This window comes from Zingiber officinale, chromosome 2A (assembly GCF_018446385.1).
Source record: "Zingiber officinale cultivar Zhangliang chromosome 2A, Zo_v1.1, whole genome shotgun sequence".
NCBI classification, from domain to species: Eukaryota; Viridiplantae; Streptophyta; class Magnoliopsida; order Zingiberales; family Zingiberaceae; genus Zingiber; species Zingiber officinale.
In genome coordinates, this window is record NC_055988.1 from 25,474,498 (window position 1) to 25,496,275 (window position 21,778).

At 38.7% G+C, this 21,778-nt stretch overlaps 1 protein-coding gene across 2 annotated transcripts; it reads right to left on the minus strand.

Annotated features, from left to right (window-relative positions):
* Window positions 1–1,747: 1,747 nt before the first annotated feature.
* LOC122040962 (mediator of RNA polymerase II transcription subunit 21-like) lies at window positions 1,748–14,188 on the minus strand. Of its 2 annotated transcripts, XM_042600460.1 has the most exons (6): window positions 13,912–14,171; window positions 13,495–13,715; window positions 6,470–6,541; window positions 6,169–6,220; window positions 5,355–5,442; window positions 1,748–1,941 (listed from the first exon to the last, which is right to left on the minus strand). In XM_042600460.1, the coding sequence occupies exons 2-5, from the start codon at window positions 13,699–13,701 to the stop codon at window positions 5,366–5,368; spliced, it is 408 nt and encodes a 135-aa protein (XP_042456394.1). In that variant the 5' UTR covers window positions 13,702–13,715; window positions 13,912–14,171; the 3' UTR covers window positions 1,748–1,941; window positions 5,355–5,365. The 2 variants fall into 2 exon arrangements, 1 of the variants encoding a protein (XP_042456394.1); XR_006128754.1 differs by having other exon boundaries at window positions 5,355–6,220; window positions 13,912–14,188.
* Between the last annotated feature and the right edge of the window lie 7,590 nt (window positions 14,189–21,778).

The following is a 21,778-nucleotide window of genomic DNA, read 5'->3' on the forward strand; positions in this document are numbered from 1 at the left end:
CCAACGTCCAGAATGCATTAGACGCGTTCTGGTCAATATTCAAGGTCCGGGCGCTTGGAAGGGGTTCCGGGTGCCCCGGAGGGCTCCGGGCGCCCCGGAGCCCAAAGTCAACAGGCGTTGACTTTTTCGTCTGGGACCTCTTCTCTGATTCAGTCCTGCCTCGGTCCGGTTCTTCCGCTCCGGATCCGCTCGCTTGGGTGATCTCGGCAATCCGGAAAAGGGCTCACCCGAACCCAAGTTCCAGTCTTCTCGAGCAGGCTTCCCTCCGGCTTCTCGTCCCTCGGAATCGCCGTGTGTTTCCTTCTCGTCCACCGGCGTACTCATCCGCAGTCTTCGTCCCTCAGACGCACCGCGTGTCATCCTTCTCGCTAGCTGCGTCTCTTGCTCCCCGAGCAATCTTCCGCTCCGGCTTTCGTCCCTCGGAATCACCGCACGCTTCCTTCTCGTCCGTCGGTGTACTCTTCCATAACACCTCGTCCCTCAGACTGTCGTCCTTCTCGCTAGCTGCGTCTTCCGCTCGACTACCTGTGTTCCTAAGCTTCTGCACACTTAAACACAAGGTTAAAACAGCACAGGACCTAACTTAACTTGTTGATCACACCAAAACAACCTTGGGGTTCCAACAACATTGAACCTGGGACGACTGGTCCGGTCCCATCAAGATAAATCGGAAAGCGCTCACGATGGACGACTTATAATTCTGGCATCTCATGATTGAACGCCCCATTTAGATATCACGAGCCTTAATGCACTTGATTGATAACAATGTTTTATCATATAACCTCTCTTAACTGGAACATTAGGATTAGGTAGCCTCCTCTTGATCGGGTATATGCTTTAGCTACGTTGGAGTTGTATATCTAGGGATGTAAACGAGCTGAATCGAGTCGAACAATATTAAGCTCGAGCTCGGCTTGTTTAAGTTATATTCGGGCTCAAGCTCGGCTCGAGCTCGAATCGAGCTTTTATCACAAGGCTCGAACTCGGCTCGTTTTAGAATTATCAAGCTCGCGAACAATTCGAGCTCAGCTCGTTATTAGCTCGATTATCAAAGTTAACGAGCTTAACTCGTTAAGTGAGCTCGGACTCATTTAGGGTTCGTTTTTGGCTCGTTTTAGAGCTCATTTTTTGGCTCATTTTTTGGCTCGTTTTAGAGCTCGTTTTTTTAGCTCATTTTAGAGCTCGTTTTTTTGGCTCGATTTAAGACTCATTTTTTTGGCTCGCGAGTCTATAAACGAACCTGTTCACGAGCCGAATATCCTTAAGATCAAGCTCCGCTCGATAAAATAAACAAACGAACTCGAACGAGTTTTTTATCGAATCGAACTACGAATAACTCGCGAACCGTTTGATTCATTTACATCCCTATGTATATCCCGAGTATGAACGTGTATTGAATAATCTTTGTAGCACGATTACAAATTCATATATAAGCATCTTATCATTATTTTCTTTTTACAAACCACTTAGCAACAGAATTTTTTTCTATTATTATTATTATTTAATAATCTAAATATCTAATTCTTCCTATTAACTAATCCTAAAAACAATCATCCAGTCCTATGAAAAATTTTCACCAAACACCTAAATTAATCAAAAAATACTCATAAAAACTCATCCCAATGCCCTACGTTTTTAGACCAATTCCCACACCACATTATTATTATTATTATTATTATTATTATTATTATTATTATTTGCAACATGCTGTTAAATGTGATGGGAAATCTGGCGAAAGGACAAATAATTTAACATCCAAACAAATCTTATGCTGAAAGCTATTTTTTACGTTGAAACTATCGAATGGCACTACAAATCACGCATAATTTGGAACTTCAGGTTCCCAAAAACTCAATATACAAAGACCCACAGCTCAAAGAATGTCTCTGCTGCTGCTCAACCCCCACATCATAAGAAGGGATCTCTAGTACCATGTGTGCTCTGCATTTTGGAGGAAAAAAAATGTAATCAGCTCGGTGAGAGAAGAAATGAATTGATCTGGAACTACAATTATCATTTCTTAAAAGTTATTTTATAACAACACCAACATATTCTTGCACTACAACAATTTAGACTTAGCAACATACACTTTTGAATACAATTACATACCAATCAATGGTAGTTCATTGCTAATGCTATTTTAAGATATTTTATGCGAGATCAATAGAAATATTAAGTCTTCATTATTCCAAATGTTAGCGTCAGTGTAAGTTACAGATACAAGTGCAGAGAAGGTAGATGAAGATTTTGAATATTGTTAACTCATCAAAACCTATAAACTCCTCGTTTTGTCCATTACTTCAAATGTGGGATTAAATCTAAAGTATCACAATGTTGTCAATTAATTCATAGTTTAAAATTAACCACTGGATTATAACTTTAAAAACTCTATCAGGACACAATTCTCTGGATGATCGTAATCTCCTTCATTTAAGAGTTAAGGTTCGATGCCTTTCATCGAGTTATACAATCCAACCAAATCCAAAATCACCTGATGGGTGACGAGTGAGGTTCTGATGGTGGCACTGCCATCACACAACTAACTCTTTCCAAAACACTCACCTTACCATGAAAATCACAAATCAACCAATGAAAGAACTAACCATTACATTTTAAAGCTAAAAATTGACTTCAATCATGAGTTTTCATTCGGTTCCAACGACACCAAATTGAACCAATTGGATTGAACCAAAAATTGTAATGTTAATTTTTTAAATAAAACAAAAGCAAATTAATATGTAAATCAAATTGAAAGATAACCAAAATTGTTGGTTTGGTACAAGTTAGGTTCAGTTTGAACCAAATTTGCATTCAAACATCATGATCTTTATTTTAGTTTATAAAATTACAACTTTATGACTCAAAATTTTGTTATATAATCAATATGTTAGATTAAATTATCTTGTTGTGCTACTTCACAGTTACTCCAACCAAAACCAAAACTAATTTTTATGTTACTTCTATCAACCCAACCAAAGCATACCTATTTAGTGTATAAACTGTCATTTGTTTGATTTGTTTGTTTTTTCAATTTGAACTTGATAACTCCATTTAAATTGTTTTACTTTATCAAAGTCAAGTAACTTTCCTCACTAACCCATGATATGTGCCTAAACTTGGGAGTGCCACAAACTAGTCCAAAACATGACAATTTTGTGATATAAGTGATAATGTCTCCCTTATGTATTAGTCATTATTCCAAAGGTTAATAACCGTCCGCGATTTATCTCCTCCGTATTGGTCCGGGACGGGTTGGCAGGGGCGTTGGGACGAGCATATTCACCTTTTGCCACCATGATAATGATAAAGGAATAATTGCTAAAAATGGCAGGAATTTTTGATATTTCAATGCATATATAACAACAATATCATTTTATCAAATATAATGTGTTAAATTAAAAAGGGAGTTTTGGCATGACGATAAAATTGTTACCCATGACCTAAAGGTCATATATTCAAGTCACGAAAATAGTTTCTTAGAATGCAGGGAAAGTTGAGAACAATAAACTCTTCCTCGGAACCCCATATTGACGGTTGCTTCGTGCATTGGACTGCCTTTTATAATGTGTTAAATTAATAATGGAATAAATTTGTTATAAAATTAAAAGTACATGCATAGATTTATTAAAATTGAAAGTTCGTTCAACTCAATAAAACATCAAATTTTCATAATAAATTGAGTATTTAACCCAATAATAAGCAATGTTAGATGAGATATGTCGAAGTTGATCCAACTAGTTTAGGGTAGTTCATCGATAAGTTAATGACTGATGGGTAGAACGTGCTCCTCTAAATTTGAGGTGTAGGCACAATGAACTTTCATTGGGAGTAGTAGTCGAGCACCTACGGACGTGCCACAAGTAGTGGTGGGCACAAACATGAAAGTAAGCATTGATTTAATTTAGGAATTAATTAAAGTACCCCTGCTTTATTAAATCCATTCTTCTGTTTGTGACCCAATTTTCAACCTTCTGTTTGTAAGCCAAATTTGGGATTTATCAATTCCATTATTTTCAAACAATTTAGCATCATATATTGATTTCATGAGAATTAACACTTGCTCGTATTTAAGTTAGCACCCATACATTCATATCTATGAATTACACTCAAGCCAAGATCTTCATCCGATAAAATTAGACCAACCCTTTATTACTTGAAGAATTTTGTACATTAATTTCTCATTCATACAAGAAATTAATTTATGAAAGCCTCCTTGCAAAATAGTCATCCATGTTCCTATTCGACCAATTGGCTATGAAAGCCAATTTCAACAAACAAGAGTATCATTTTTGTGCCATCAACAAAATAAATCAAATGAAGATATTTCAAAAATGGCACATAATATCATAATCTTTTTAACAACAATAAACTCATCTCTTACTCTTTTGTAATTATTGCAAAATGTATAATTGAAAAAAAAAGAAACTGTCCAACATTGACTATGATGACATTTTTTATGAATGTTGCAAATTTGAATTATTGATACATTTCATATCATATATGGCATTCAATCATACATATAAGGGTGGGCAAAAAATTTGATCAAATGGATTTGTCTACTTTGATCAAGAAATTTGGAATATTTAGGTTTTGAGTGGGTTTACAAATCCCAAAAATATAGCGTACTTGGATCTTGGGTAGGATGCGGATACCTAGTTCAAAGTACCCAAATTAAGTAAGAATACTATAGTTTTTGTCTTGAGACTATAATTATATAGTATTAAGTAGGAGTTTTAATATCTTAGTTATGTTTTTGCTTTGATGGTGAACAAAAACAGTTAACTGACCATCGTGACCCAACAACTATGATTGATTGTTTCTGGTCAAATAAAAAAGAAAAATTTAGAAGGCCAAGGGGAAGATTCAAGATGCTATATACTATCAATTACTTTTCTGTATATAAGACAAGTCAATTGAAGGAATTAATCGACACCCAATATTATTAACAAGTTTGGAAGGAAAAGATGAAGGATTTAATGAGCAATGAAAAACTACGTCACAACAATATTCGCAATAAGATTGATATGGCTCAATGGTGAAACATAGCCAACCTAAATAATTGGAACATATGGATGGCAACTGTCATGTCTAATAGAGAAGGGTTCGGCTAATATATTAAGGAACAAATAATACAAGATGGATGGACTGAGAAGTGGAAGAAGCAAAAAATTCTTCAAATTGAAATTATTCTATAATAAACCATCCTAATTATTTTAATACCCTTAAAAATATTTTCTGCAATACTAAATGAATTCCATCTAAACACATCTCCAAAATGTAAAATCAAACAGCATGGTAAATAAAGTTGCAATAAGGAAATGGAGTGGCCATCAAAAATTAACATATTAACTTACTGGCACTTTGATTAAACAGGTTTTTTAAGGTTCAAACAGTTATCTGCCGCTTCATCGAAGAGCTCCTGAACCTGCTTCAACTCTTTCTCTGTGTTAAAATAAATTGTCCAAAAAGAATTAAATTCATGAGACTCCACAATTTAACACCATTATATACCATTTGCAAGCTAAACATATATCATGTTATCTATAATAATTCACCTATCTAGTACCTTACATTAGAAAAGCTAAACAAGTTAGAATAGTAAATTGTAGGAAGAATTACTTTACATTGGACACTTTGGTAAACGATAATTAATATACAAAAACAAAAAAAATAACACTAGGAAGCATTTTCCGTATCTTTGGTATGCTTCTTTTACCAAAGAGTGCATTAGAGAAACATCAGTTTTCTGTATTCTTTGACTTCCCAAGTATTAATATATCTGAATCAACAAGACGAAAGTAGGCTGTGAAAATAAGGCATAATGTTACCTAAGGCATGAAGAGAAAAAGGTAACTGGAATCTTCTTTCATTTTGTTCAGCGAATAAATTTGTAGTTGCAATGAGAATATGGAAACAAGTATTGTCTATCTTTATGATCTTTCATTAAAATGAAATATCAAAGGATAAACCACCTTTATTGTATCGTGTTTTTCATACAAAAGCGAGCTAATGCTAGTTTCTCAAACTTTGGTCCAGATTTCATAAAACACAGTGTATGGCTTTGGATCAAATAAACCATCATATAAAAAATAATATGATTTGATGTAGTCCCATTACAAACAAGAAAACTGAAAAACTCCATTCTAGAATGGTAGGAACACAACATGCCTGTGGCCTCTAGTTGTTTTTGAAGCTCCAAACGCACTGCTTCATTCTCTGCCTGAAAATCAAGTGACAAACAAACAGTTTGAGCTCACAAAAGTAGTAGTAACATAGAGATATGTTGTTTTTCCTTCCAAAACTCCAGTTCATTTCAATGTGAACTGTGAAGACTAAAAAGGGCAGCCTGGTGCATGAAGCTCCCGCCTTGCAGGATCTTGGGGAAGGATCCATTGTACGCAGTCTTACCCTGCTTTTTACAAGAGGTCATTTCCAGAACTGTGAAGACTAAGCCAAATTATCCATTTACCTGGAGTTCTGCAATTCTTTTGAGCTGAGCCTCTTCCCCTGATAAGGGCAAGGCAGTAACAAGGACATCAAACTGCTATGAAAGAAGCACTCTGCTTAGTAGAAATAAAGAGGATACAGTAATGACATAGAAAACAAAATATTTCTTCAGGTTAGAACTTGAAAGTATAATCAGTATTTTTAAAACACCGGATAAGGCTACAGAGTGGCACGAGAAAATATATCAATGAACAAAAAAAGTATGACATTGATTGTTGGAAATGTGAATGGAATAAAGAGGTGAAGACGAAGAGACTCTATTGTGCATGAATTGTTAATCCCACATTAGAAATCTCTTGACTTTATTGTTGGTTTAAATTATGATACATGCATTGATATTGTAAACATATACATGGGGAGAGACTCTCTCACGTGTGGGTGCGTAGGGGTGAGTGCAAATCCAAGACCTGGATTATACTGAACCAAGGTTGATTCGTGTGCGAGCACGACCTGCGCACGTTGAATGCCGGACCGGTTAAGGTAAGATTTGCCTAAGTGAATAAACCAACATTTTGCCATCTCTTTCTGCTGAGCAGAGTGTAACGGAAGCATTAATATAAAATTAATGGCAATTCCTTAACGTCTCGACATTAATGATGATATTAAACTCATTAATGGTGACTTCGTAATGTCTCGGCATTGATGACGTCATTAAACCCATTAATAATGATTCCGTAACATCTCGACATTATATTAATGACGACATTAAACCCAACATTAAATGACCATAATTTGGTCATTCATTGCAGGCAAGGTGAGAGCTCCCATATAAGGAGGCTGGATCTTGAGCAAAAGTAAGAGCAACAACAAGAGCAAAAGCGAAAGCGAAAGCAAAATAATTCCTCCATCTTCGTTCCCCGATTCTTTTCTCTCAGCCATGCATCTGTTTGGCTGAACCACTCATGATAGCATTCGAGTGCATTCTCAATTCGCCATGAACAACCAGTACTTGGTTGCGTGCGTGGTTTTGCCGTTTTATTTTGGGAACAGACGACCCGAGAGAACCTCGAAGCACAGCCAGAGGTGGGACGAATATGTTTTAAGGAAATTACGTTGAACGAGGCCTCGGTATCTTAGTGAATTTTCTTCCCGATTCGGCGATCAACTCCCGATTCTACTACACACCGTATCAACTTTGCAACTCGGACCACCGGAAGCTTGGCAGAACCAGTCTCGCTGGCAGCGTGAAATTATCCGCTCAGGTCATCTCAACAGATAAATTAGAATTGATTTTGTGTTATTTCAATTCTGTAATTTCCCCAATATCTCCGACAACATGTTGTCCAACAATCTTGAAATAGATTGAGTTCTATTGACATGGTCACAGAACAAAGTATTAAGGTGCAACAGACTCAACATCTTAAGGCCCTCTCCGCCCCGATTGAAACTATGTCAATCAACCATGGGGAAACCAAAGAAGTTCACTAGAGTGAATTTCAAAAGGCGACAGCAGAAGATATTTTTCTACTTGACCACGCTCAATCTGACTCAATTCTTGACCGAGGACCCTCCCAAGCGTGCTGAGGATACTGACGTGCAGGCCATCAGTGCAGTGGAGGCATGAACTCATTTTGAATTCCTTTGCCGAAACTACATCCTCAACTGCTTTACCGACTCACTGTATGTTGTGTATAGCATGAAGAGAACGACTAAGGAGTTGTGGGAGTCCCTGGACAAGAAGTACAAGACGGAGGATGCAGGGGCCAAGAAGTTTATCATGGGTTGATTCCTGGACTACAAAAGGTTGACTCCAAGACGGTGATCAGCCAAGTCCAAGAGCTTTAGGTGATCTTGCACGAGATCCACTCAAAAGGGATGGTTATGAGTGAAATCTTCTACGTGGCTGCTATTATTGAGAAATTGCCTCTAGACTTGAAGGACTTCAAGAACAACTTGAAACACAAGCGAAAGGAGATGAATGTGGAAGAACTCATTGTTAGATTTCGCATTGAAGAAGACAACAAGAATTCAGGGAGAAAGCTATTCTCTCAAGATACGAAAGCCAACGTGGTCGAGCACGGTCAAAACTCGAAGCGAAAGAACCCAAAGACTTCCAAGATAGGACCCAGAGGAGTTATTAAGAAATTCTCTAGGAAGTGCTTCAATTGTGGTCGAACTGGTCATAAATCTTCGGAATGCAGAAAGCCGAAGAAGAAACAGGAGACTAACCTGAACGAGAGACTAGAAATGGACGACCTCTGCGTAGTGGTCTCTGAACTAAACCTGGTCAGTTCAAACCCACGACAATGGTGGATCGATACTGGAGGCACCAGACATGTCTGCTACAATAAGGAGCTGCTCTACAACTTTGAAGAAGTCAATGGAAACAAGCTGTTCATGGGGAACTCAGCAACCTCGGACATCATTAGCCAAGGAAAAGTGGTGTTGAAAATGACACCTTACTTTAAATAATGTGTTGTATGTTTCGAAGATTCGGAAGAATCTAATGTCCGGATCACTGTTAAGCAAGCATGACTTTCGCATTGTTTTTGAGTCAGAATTGTACTGTCAAATAATGGAATGTTTGTAGAAAGGGATTATGTATCTGATGGGTCGTTCAAGCTCAATGTAATGACCATTAGGCCTAAGATAAATAAAGATGAAAGCTCTTTCACTTATATGCTTGAGTTTCATGTTTGTAGCATGGTAAACTAGGACATGTTAACTACGATGTGTTACATAAATTAATAAATATGCGAAGCATACCTACATTCCACCTTGACCTAAAATACAAGTGTGAGATTTGTGTTGAAACAAAAATGACAAGGTCATCCTTTCAACATGTTGAGAGAAGCAACGAACCACTTGGGCTAATTCACACCGACGTGTGCGACCTCAAAGGTACGCCAACACGTGATGGAAATAAATACTTCATCACTTTTATAAATGATAACATAAAATATTATTATGTGTATCTTCTCAAAAGTAAGGATGAAGCTATAGGGAAACTTGCTCTATATAAGAATGAAGTTAAAAATCAACTTAATAAGAAGATTGAGGTGTTTCAAAGCCACCGAAGCGGTGAATATGTATCACCGTTCGCTGAGTTGTGTACTGAACATGAGATCAGATACGAAATAACAGCTCTTTATAATTCCTAAGCAAAATGGAGTTGCTGAGCGGAAGAATCAAACTCTAAAGGAGATGATGAAAGCTCTTCTATTGAGCTCTAAACAGCTAGAGTTCATGTGGGAGGAAGTTGTGTTAACAACTAATTACCTTTTAAATAAGGTGCCCCAGAATAAGATAGATAAGAGCGCTGATGAATTGTGAAATGAAAGACAACCGTCCTATAAATATTTACGAATGTGGGGGCGTCTTACCAAAATGTTGGTGTCTGATCCGAAAAGGATTAAAATAGAACCAAAGACAGTTGATTGCATATTTATTGGATATGCACATAATAGCAGTGCGTATCGATTTTTTATGTATGAGTCACAAATGTCAGATATACATAAGAACTCGATAATAAAATCGAGAAATGTCTCGTTCTTCGAGCATGTATTTCCGTATAAAACCCAAGAGCATGTTAGCTCTTCAAAATGGGCATATGAAACACAAGACGAAGAAGATGATGATAAATCAGTCGAGGTTGAGCTTAGATGGAGCAAAAGAGCTCGGGTGAAAAAATCTTACGGATCAAATTTTATCACTTTCATATTGGAAAGTGAGCCCCGAAGTTATTCTGAAGTCGTAAGCTCTTCTGACGGATCTCACTAGAAAGAGACAATTGTATATAAGATAAAATCTATCTTGCAAAATCACACTTGGGAACTTGTGGATCTTCCTCCAAGAAGTAAACCACTAGGTTGCAAGTGGATCTTCAAGAAGAAAATGAAGTCAGATGACACAATTGATAAGTATAAGACCAGATTGATAATCAAAGGATACCGACAACGAAAATGCCTTGATTACTTTGATACGTATTCTCTGGTGTCGAGAATAACTTCTATTAGAGTATTGTTAGCTATAGCCACTTTGTAGAATCACGAAATATATCAGATGGATATAAAATAGCTTTTTTAAACGGAAATTTAGAAGAGAAAATCTACATGGAGCAAAATGCAGGATTTTCTATGTCAGGACAGGAAAACAAGGTTTGTAGATTGGTAGCCATTATATGGCTTAAAACAATCATCAAAGTAGTAACATGAGAAATTTGATAATGTCATGAAAGAATGTAGATTCAAGATCAATAAGTGTAATAAATGTGTCTACATGAAAGCCATAGAGAATGACTACGTCATCTTGTGCCTATATATAAATTGACATACTTGTCATTGGGAGTAATGATAAGATAATCAAATCCACTAAAGATATGTTGAACTCAAGATTTGATATGAAAGACATGAGCTTAGCTAATGTGATTCTAGGAATCAAAATTCTTAGAACGACAGAAGGACTTGTTCTTAGTCAGTCCCATTACGTGGACAAAATTCTTGAGAAATTCACTAAGGGTGATACTGCGTTGGCACGAACGCTGATAGATACGAATCAACATCTATCGAAAAATCGAGGTAAAAGTATCTCTCAGATAGAGTATTCTCGAGTGATTGGAAGTCTGATATACCTGATAAGTTATATACGACCAGACTTGACCTACGCAGTAAGTAAACTGAATACATATACGAGTAATCCCGGTGTTGAGTACCGAAAAGGGATAACAAAAGTACTGAGGTACTTGAGGTATACTCATGAATATGGACTGCATTATACGAGATATCCTGCTGTGATCGAATGATACAACGATGCGAGTTGAATGTCTGATATAAAAGACTCTAAGACTACAAGTAGATATGTATTCACTCTAGGAGATGCAGTCATTTTCTGAAAATCTTCTAAGCAAACGGTAATAACTAGATCCATGATGGAATCTGAGTTTGCAGCTCTTGACAAATGTGGTGAAAAGGTTGAATGGCTACGACAATTCTTAGAAGATATTCCAAGATGGCCGAAACTTGTGCCAGCAATTTGCATACATTGCGATAGTCAATCAGCAATTGGTCAGGCACAGAGCTATCTGTATAATGGTAAGTCTAGGCATATACGTCGTAGACATAATACCATCAGACAACTACTCTCAACTGTTGACTATGTGAAGCCAAAGGATAACCTAGCGGATCCGTTAACCAAAGGGTTAAATCGAGAATTAGTTGCAAGCTCATCACGAGAAATGAGTTTGATGTCATTGTCAGCAATCAATACAGAGGACACCCAACCTATACTGACTGGAGATCCCAAGAACTAGGTTCAAAGGGACAACTAATTTGCACTGACTAGACACATTGTGGGGGATAATCCAATAAAACAGTGACCAGACTAGGGTAAGTTGATGGACTTTTAATAATCAAGAAGAGTAGAAGGTTACTCTCGATAGATCACCTATATAAAAAATAAGTGGAGCCGCTTCGAAAAGAATTCGAGGCACAATATTTAGAGTTTCTCACAAAATCAAGTGTGTTCATGGTTAAGAACGAAAATACTTATGAGAACTGAACTGTATCAGGGAGAGTCTTGGTGAGATTTGTCAATGCTTACACAGACGACACAACAGTTCAAGGACATCATATCTATTGTTAGCCAGTTAGCAAACAGATCTTCAAAAGGGAAGACTGGGTAAAATCTACCTATCCTATACTTAACTATTGAATGCTATTACATACCATGTATTCCATTCATATAGGGGATTATTGGAAATGTGAATGGAATAAAAAGATAGAGATGAAGAGACTCTATTGTGCATGGATCGTTAGTCGGACATTAGAAGTCTTTTGGCTTTATTGTTAGTTTAAATTATGGCATATGCATTGATGTTGTAAACATATGCATGGGGAGAGACCCTCTCACGCGTGGGTGCGCAGGAGTGGGTGTAAATTCATGGCTCGGATTATACTGAACCAAGGTTGACTCGTGTACGAGCACGACCTGTGCATGTTGAATGTCGGGCCGGTCAAGGCACGATTTGCCCAAGTGAATAAACCATCATTTTGCCACTTGAATCTCTTTTTACTACCTGCTCAAGAGTGTAACGGAAGTATTAATATAAAATTAATGAAAATTCCGTAATATCTTGACATTAATTTTGATATTAAACTCATTAATGATGACTTCATAACGTCTCGGCATTAATGATGTCATTAAACTCATTAATAATGATTCCGTAATGTCTCGACATTACATTAAACTCATTAATGGTAACATTAAACCCAATATTAAATGACCATAATTTGATCATTCATTGCACGGAAGGTGAGATCTATATAAGGAGACTAGATCTTGAGCAGAGCAAGAGCAAGAGCAAGAGCGAGAGCAAAAACGAAAGCAAAAACAAAAGAATTCCTCCACCTTCGTTCGCCGATTCTTTTCTCTCAGTCGTGCATTCGTTCGACTGAACTACTCGTGATAGCACTTGGGTGCATTCTCAGTTCGCCACGAACAACCAGTGCTTGGTTGCATGCGTGGTTTTGCCGTTGTATCCTGGGAACAGACAATCCAAGAGAATCTCAAAGCACAGCCGGAGGTGGAACGAATTTGTTTCAAGAAAACTGCATTGAACAAAGCCTCGATATCTTAATCAACGAATTTTCTTCCCGATTCGACGATCGATTCCCAAATCTGCTACACACTGCATCAGCTTTGCAACTCGGACCACTGAAAGCTTGACAAAACTAGCCCAGCTGGCAGCCTGAGATTATCCGCTCAGGTCATCTTAATAAATAAGTTAGAATTGATTTTGAGTAATTTCAACTCTGTAATTTCCCCAATATCTCCGACAACAGATTGTCCAACATTGATCACTAAAAGTTAGAATGAAAATTTCATCTGCTGGTTTTCATCAACTAGTTTTAATCTCTCATTTTCCACACAAGAAACTAAGACAAATCCATAACAATCACTAAATTTTCCACTTCTTAGGACATTTAAAGTGCACGATTTCTGGGAAATTCACAGCAATCCAGTAAGATCAGAAAGAGGGGGAAAAAGGACCTTCTTTGCAGCTTCAACTAGAGCGGCACTCATTGTCTTTGGATGCTCCATAATGTCAATGGTCTCTTCTGAAGCATTAGCTGCTGGCTCAGGATAGTTAGGTGACAGACGGACAGGGGGAGCATCTCTCTGCAGGGTTCCAAAGGTATTCAAGATAAGCAAGCCCATGGCGTTCACTTGCTCTTGTAGCTGAGAGATAATATCCATGACTCGCACTCAATCTATTCAGAAACAAAAGATTTCCAGATGAGCAGAAACACATAAACAACAAAAAATTAAAAAAAATCGAAAATACATTGATTCATGTTGATGATTAAGCTGGCAACAAAACCCTCGCCTGCCGATGGGCGACTAACAGCCGCAAAGAATGGAAGAATACCAACGACGATTAAACGGAGTGGAAAAGAAAGGAAATACCTGCGACCAGCTACAGGAGGAGGAGGATGCGCCGTCGGCGGACGGGGGAAGGAAGCGGCATCGGTCGGGACCGGGAGAGTATTCTCCGCGAGCAGAAGTCTTCGATCTCGACTGAAGGCCCAACTAAAGGTTCATATGTGCCTTTCTGGCCCAACTAAAGAGCCATTGAAACCCTTCAGTTACACCTGAGTTGTTCAAATCAACAAACAAATTGTACCCCTTTCAATCTGAAGGTGCTTTGTTTACGCTGAGGTGCGGATCCAGGCAGAAAAGATTGTTTTTTTAAGAAAGCTGGAAAAGAAGAGAAAGATTAGCAGTTTTTTTATTAAAAGAAGTAGTCAGGTTTTCTTATTTATTACAATAAGCATCTTAGTTTTAAATTTATCAAAAAAAATATATTAAAAATAGTGACATTCCCTTCCTATCCCTCCCGTCAACCGTCTAAATCCCCTTCCTCTGGATGTCGTTTTCCAATACATCCGAGCTACATTTGTTTAGTTTTAAATATAAAATTAATAAAATAGTTCGGATACATACGAGATTCATTCCCCTCTTTCTTAACTCATGGAAATCCATAGTCATCGTCCCCAGCGAAATCTTGCCTTCGTGTGTCCCAGCGTCCAGGGTTTTTGATGGAACCCACACAGTGTGCCCCTCTAATGCGACGCCAAGAGTTTCAAACGAAATCTGCACATCTAAGGCGACGGATGTTAAGGGTCTTCAACGAAATTCACACAAAGGTCTGTCCATTTAAGTGTTTAGGGTTTTGTTCACCTAAATACTCTCCTTTCAGAATGAAACAAGAAGGTGCGACAGCAAAGGTAAGTATCATGAACTTGTTCAACACATAGGATATATCAAAAATCATAGAAGATATCCAGAAAGCGCCTGATATGGGATCATCACGTTGGTTCTGATATGAGATAATATCAGGGCCAACATGGACCTAATATTTTACCATATCAGGCCCTCCAGAACGATGTGAAGCTCGATTTGGAAAATATTCCACCAGTTTTAATTTTGTTGTTAATAAATTAAATTTGTAAAAATTGTAGGTTGTAGTTGATTTTGGCCAGAAACTACATTGGAACAGTGTGTTAAGTCATTTTAACAGTTCTTTTCGACCATCCACAATCAAAGAATAACGAAGTGATAACAATTCAATACTAGAATTATTGCACTTGGACTTATTTGATTATCATGGAATCAAATCCATAAATGAGAGTCTCTATTGCCTACTCACTAGGATTTTCATCTGGCTTCACTCACCAGGATTTCCTGACTGCCTGGCTTCACTTACCAGGACTTTCCGAACTGCCTGACTTCACTCACCAGGACTTTACGAACTGCCTAACATCCCAGTTAGGACTTCTCAGTCAAGTATCCGGTCAACCTTGACCTACTTGACTCTTCTTCATTCAACCTGATCAGACCTTGATCAGTATCTCTCCGTATGGACAACTGCACCTGCATTGTCCATGTCTACATGTATTTCTGTATTGTCAAACATCGAAACCATGACCAAGGTTTACGCTTGGTCAACTAGGTCAACCTTGACCTACTGGAAATTGCACCAACAATCTCCCCCTTTTTGATGTTTGACAATACCTTTAAGTTAGGCTAATCCAATAGCCTCAACTTTCCTCATGCCACTAGGTAATGAAACATAAGTTACAACCTTACATTCTCCTTCTAAGAAGGCAACCTCCTTCTTAGATAATGAAGATCTAACTTAAACCCTTCATTCTCCCCCTATTGGCACACATCAACAAACTCTCCCCCTGAAGAGTAAGTTATCGTTGTTCACAACTTCACTCGTCGTGATCAACAAACTCTCCCACTAACTCCAATGTTCTTCCTTGAACATTCTCTAGACATTCTTCCCCTTTTTGACACACATCAAAAGGAGTGAATCAAGGTCAAGAGTTTCTTCCTAATGAAAGTCCCATACCTTTCATTGAAACCCTTAATTTCCCCCTTGATACTAAATTCAACAATCAACTTAGTGATAATCCCATATCACTCATCCTCAAAAATTTCGACGAGTAAAAACTCCCCCTAAAAGTCAACTCCTCCTTGACTAATAGGTAAAACTCCCCCTTGACCATTGCACCAACAATGTCTTGGAGAGTTTCAAACCTTTAGAACTCTAAAACACCACTTCCATAGCTGCAATTTCAGACAAACAGTCGAAATTCAGCAGGTTGGCACGCCCTGATCGGTTACCAGACCGATCAGGCTCCCTCTGGATCGGTCACAGTGACCGATCCAGGCTCCCCTGGACCGATCAGAAACCCTTCTGATCGGTCCACAAACCTGATAAAGGTCTGATAAGTTCTGATTTCTCTCCACGAAATTCAGAAACCTTTAGAAAATTACAGAAAATTCCAAAAATTGTGAAATTTTGAGGATACATTCCTCATACCATATACTATCATGGAAAAATAGTTTTCTATGAAAATAACTTCCATTTTCAAAACTTGATACAAAGTTCGAAAAACTTTGAGATAGTTCAAGTTTAACTCAACCTTTGTATCACTTTGCTCAATGATGAATGCTATCACTAGAAAAGCTTCATCAAGGTTTTTCAAATCAATTTTAAAATGATTTTAAACCCTTTAATTTGGGACCACAATCTTAGGGCTAAATGTACATGACTTGTACACAAGCTTTCCCTACGATCCCCAATTAGAATTAGGCTCATCTAGGTACAAGAACTATGCACCTTGATCCTAACTCACAATCCTAATATCTCACACACATCTAAGGTGTATCAAACACATCCAAGTCAATTTTGATGTGAGATATGAGTTTAGGTTAGCTTAATCTAAGTTCTCATGCATTTTTCTAAATAACAATTTGATTTCCATATCAAATTATGTTTTTGTCCTTAAATCAAATTAATTGATTATAAATGCAAAAGATGATGACATGGCATAAAATAGTATCATAAATGAAAACATGTGTCAATGTCATGATGTCATGGCATAAAGTATGAAATTTAAATAAAACATGACATTTAACTAACCTAAGCATTATCATGACATTTTAAATGATCATAAAATAAATATGATGTCATGACATGGCATATGACAAACAATATATGGCAAATAGCACATAGAGGTATAGAAAATACCTAATTCTAGCCTTAGTTGCCATTTTTGATAATTTTGATCATTTTACCATAGGTTCTATATTCCTAAGTGTAATAGACCTAGCATCTTATACCAAAGATTTTTAGATCACTATGTGCCAATTAGATTGACTCTAGAAAACTCCTCAAATTTGATTGGCACATTCTAATCACCTTAGGAATAATTCTTAATTTCATTTTCAAGGCTTGATTATACCTTGAAAAATCCTAAAGTGCCACCTTTTGTCATGATTAGGTTAACTACCTATTCAAGTAAGGTTGACACACCCTAACTAATCTAGCGTGATGAAATCACGCTCCTAGGAACCCAATACCTATTGGAGCTCATTGGGTTCACTAAATATTTACTAGGGATGACTTCCCTAGCAACCCTCCTAATGACCCTCCTAGGCTTTAAAGTCTTGGTCATTTGGGACTCATCAAGATCCACTCTAGGGGTGACTCTCCTTGTGACCTTGGTGATGGTCTTTCTAGCCCTAGATCTTGTTCCATAATCGAATGGAACATTGTGATAAGTGGGCTTGACCACTTGGGACTTAGGTTTGTGACCCAAACATTTCTTGTCCTTGGACATTGGTTTTTGACCCTTAAACCCTAGAGATGACTTCTCCAAGTTCTTAAGAGCCTTTTCCAAAGTATCAAGTCTTGACCTCAAGACTTGATTCTCCTTCTCTAATACCTCAATTTTTAATTTTTCATTTTTCTTTGAGGTATTCCTAGGCATGTGTCTAGTAGTTTTGGGATTCCTATCTAGGTTTCCCTTAACCTTAGATGAGTTGATCCTAGGGTTGGATTTCCTAGTGTTATCATTATCTAGGCTCACATGTTTGGCACCTAAGCATGTGTATCGATTTCTATAATTATCATGCTTATCATTATTGTCAATTGCAATCAAACTACTAGCATGCATCTTACTAGTATTGTAATAATGTGCCTTAGAGATTACCTTAGGGTTTGCCTTAGCTCCCCCTATCGATGTGCTCGGTCTCTTATCCTTGTGAGATTGCCTCCCCCTCGGACATTGGCTCCTATAGTGTCCCCTTCGCTTGCATTGGAAGCACACCACGTGCTCCTTGCCCTTGCGTGTTGGGACTCCGGCTTCCTTGACCTTTGGCGCCGGTGGAGTCTTTCTAACCCTCTTTGGACATTTACTCTTGTAATGTCCAAATTCCCTACACTCAAATCACATTATGTGTAATTTGCTAGAAACTAAATGGCTTGAGTTACCTAGAGTTGAGGATGGATGAACGCTCTCTCCTTCATCCCTTCCGGAGGTAGACGCTTCTTCTTCTTGCTCCGAACTTGAAAAAGAACTCTCCTCCTCTTCTTCTTTAGATATTGAGTAGCCCTCAACTTCTAAATCCATCCCTCCATGATGTGAACTCCTTGGCTCGCTTGACTCCTCTTCATGGCTTGAAGTGGAGTTCTCCTCATGGAACTTTGCCAAGTTGTTCCACAACTCCTTGGCATCGTTATATCCACCTATCCTACACAAAACATCATTAGGTAAAGAAAATTCAAAAATTTTCAATACCTCATCGTTGACTAGGGATTGATGGACTTGTTCCTTGGTCCACTCCTTCTTCTCTAGGGTTTCTCCTTTCTTGTCCATCGGAGGCTTGAAACCTAATTGAACACAACTCCAATTTTCAAGGTTAGTCATAAGAAAGTACTTCATTCTTACCTTCCAAAACGCGAAGTCGTCGCGATCATAGAAAGGTGGAATGGTGATGTCTTCTCCGAGTTGATCCATCTCTAGCTTGTGCTCCCTCGGGTGTTAATCCGGCGAAGAGCAACCTCGCTCTGATACCACTTGTTAGGATCGATGGTCGCGGCTAGAGAAGGGGTGTGAATAGCCGACCCCAAATCCTTCTGGTTTCTTCCTACGATTAGGGTTAGCGCAGCGGAAATGAAACGTAGAAACGAAAAGGAAGAAAACAAACCTCAAACTCGATGGATGTAACGAGGTTCGGAGGTGATACTCCTACTCCTCGGCGTGTCCGTAAGGTGGACGAGCCCTATCAATCCGTCGGTGGATAAGTCCCCGGAGAACCGGCTAATAAGTACTCCTTGTGGGTGGAGAAACCTCGCCACAATAACTTGCAACAGCAATATGGAAATACAAAGAAGAGCAAGAACAAAATACACAATGAATGTACAAATACTCGCTTGCCTTCTCGTTGACTGAAGTCCCGGATGAAGCACCAACTTCACGGACAAATGCCAACAAGCAACTCAGTCGAAGAAGCTCACCCGAAGCTTCGAAGCTCAGCAAAGCTCAAGAGCACAGCAGTGAAGAAGCAGAAGCTTCGGACCAGAAGAAGAGTGAGAGAGTTATCGCACTGTAGAAGCCCTCAGCCCTCTTATACCTGCATCCACCTGCGAAGAAGAAGCCAGAAGACAGAAGACCGTTGGCTCACAACGGATAGTTCTGGACCGATCAGGCTGAAGCCTGATCGGTGCAGGATACCTCTGATCGGTCCTGGGGACCAATCAAAGCTTCCTCTGATCGGTCCAGGGACCGATCAGCATGCATTCCCTTCCTTTTCTCCCGAACTTTTTGCCTTCTGATCATTGTTTCCTGATCGGTCTGCAGACCGATCAGATAACACTCAATAGGCTACTATTTGATTACTGATCGATCACCAGACCGATCCAGATACCCAGTGTATCACTGGATCGATCCACTGATCGATCCAGAGCTTGGTTTTTGCCCAAACCAAGTCTCAAACCTTTCAAACCAACATCCGGTCAACCTTGACCTATTGATACATCATGCTTAGCATCCGGTCACTCCCTTGACCTGCTAAGACTCCCCACCAAGTGTCCGGTCAATCCCTTTGACCCACTTGGACTTTTCTCTTCGTGCCAAGTATCCGGTCACTCCCTTGACCTACTTGACCTTCACAATACAAGATGTCTTATCACCCTTGATCCATCTGGATTTTCCCTTGCCCGGCTTCACTCACCAGGACTTTCACCTAGCTTCACTCACTAGGGTTTTCACCTGGCTTCACTCACCAGGTTTTCCAATCTGCCCGGCTTCACTCACCAGGACTTTCCAACTGCCTGGCTTCACTAACCAGGACTTTCCCACTGCCTGGCTTCACTCACCAGGTCTTCCCAACTGCCTAGCTTCACTCACCAGGACTTTCTCCAACTGCCTGGCTTCACTCACCAGGACTTTCACTTTCACCTAGCTTCACTCACTAGGATTTTCACCTGGCTTCACTCACCAGGATTTCCTGACTGCCTGGCTTCACTCACCAGGACTTTCCGAACTGCCTGGCTTCACTCACCAGGACTTTACGAACTGCCTAACATCCCAGTTAGGACTTCCCAGTCAAGTATCCGGTCAACCTTGACCTACTTGACTCTTCTTCATTCAACCTGATCAGACCTTGATCAGTATCTCTCCGTATGGACAACTGCACCTGCATTGTCCATGTCTACATGTATTTCTATATTGTCAAACATCGAAACCATGACCAAGGTTTACGCTTGGTCAACTAGGTCAACCTTGACCTACTGGAAATTGCACCAACACTTGTTATACGCGCATCCCTAATTAGACCCGAGTTAGCTAGTCCCGAATCTAGTAGGGTTTACTAGGTTATCTAAACCTAGGGACGACTATGGGAGCCCAACCCAAGGACAACTGAGATGTAACGACCACCCTTCTTACTACTACTACTCTCTAAGGATGACCGTTACTTATCTACTAACTCTACTTAACCGGTACGCTACTTAACTACGAGAAATCCCTACCGAAAAATTTCGACAGAGTCTCCCCTGTACCAGTGACCAAAAAAACAATACAAATAATATATACTCAGCTACAGGCGGCTGGAACACATTTTTTTTCACAACCACGCAGTAATAATAACACAATAACTCAAAGGAAACTATTCTAGCAATAGTAAACAGATAGAACTCCAACGATAAGACATAACAAGCTACAAGTACGGAATAAACTCAATTACAGTCCCAACTTCATAATAGCGTTTAAGGAAAACAAAAAAAAACTCTAAACAGAAAGGTCTTGACAATTCCTTAGCAAACTCTTGATCTCCCCATAGTCCAACCATCACACACCTTCATCACCACCACCTTGTCGCCTTCCTTTCATACTTTAGCTTTTCCTTTATCTGCAGTAGGAGGAAATGCAAACTATAAGCATAAAGCTTAGTGAGCGCTATCTAACTCACAAAAACTCGATATGCATGTATATAAATAAAAACATGCTAAAACTGAATGCTAACATATAAACCTACTCATGCTCATAAATAGCAAAGGAATCATACTAACTGAAATACTAAACATGTATAGCTAATCATGCTCATAAACCAATAAAGGAATCATACTAACTGAAATACTAAACATGTATAGCTAATCATGCTCATAAACCAATAAAGGAAACATACAAACTAATACTGCATGCTCGAAATAAGAAGAACTAAACTTACTGATTCTAAACATATATGTGAAGCTTGTTTCACTTGTTTAATACTTATACTTTAATACTTTTATACTTCAAAATAATAATAAACTTCTCTTGGGCCCGACATTGTACCAATTTGCGCGCATCCTTAATAAGAGTCGAGGTAGCTAATCCCGAAACTACTAAGGTACTTCTAGGCGATCTTGTGCCTAGGGGCGATCTAGGAGCCCACCCAATGGATCTTGTGTCCGGTACATGCCATTTAAAAGTAA

Bases quoted from the DNA above. Each gene is read 5' to 3' on its own strand.
- LOC122040962 (XM_042600460.1), bottom strand. From the start codon at position 13,701: ATGGATATTATCTCTCAGCTACAAGAGCAAGTGAACGCCATGGGCTTG. The intron at 6,542-13,494 runs GTCCTTTTTCCC...CTTTCATAGCAG, and splicing joins TAGTTGAAGCTGCAAAGAAG to TTTGATGTCCTTGTTACTGC. The intron at 5,443-6,168 runs GCATGTTGTGTT...ATTTTAACACAG, and splicing joins AAAACAACTAGAGGCCACAG to AGAAAGAGTTGAAGCAGGTT.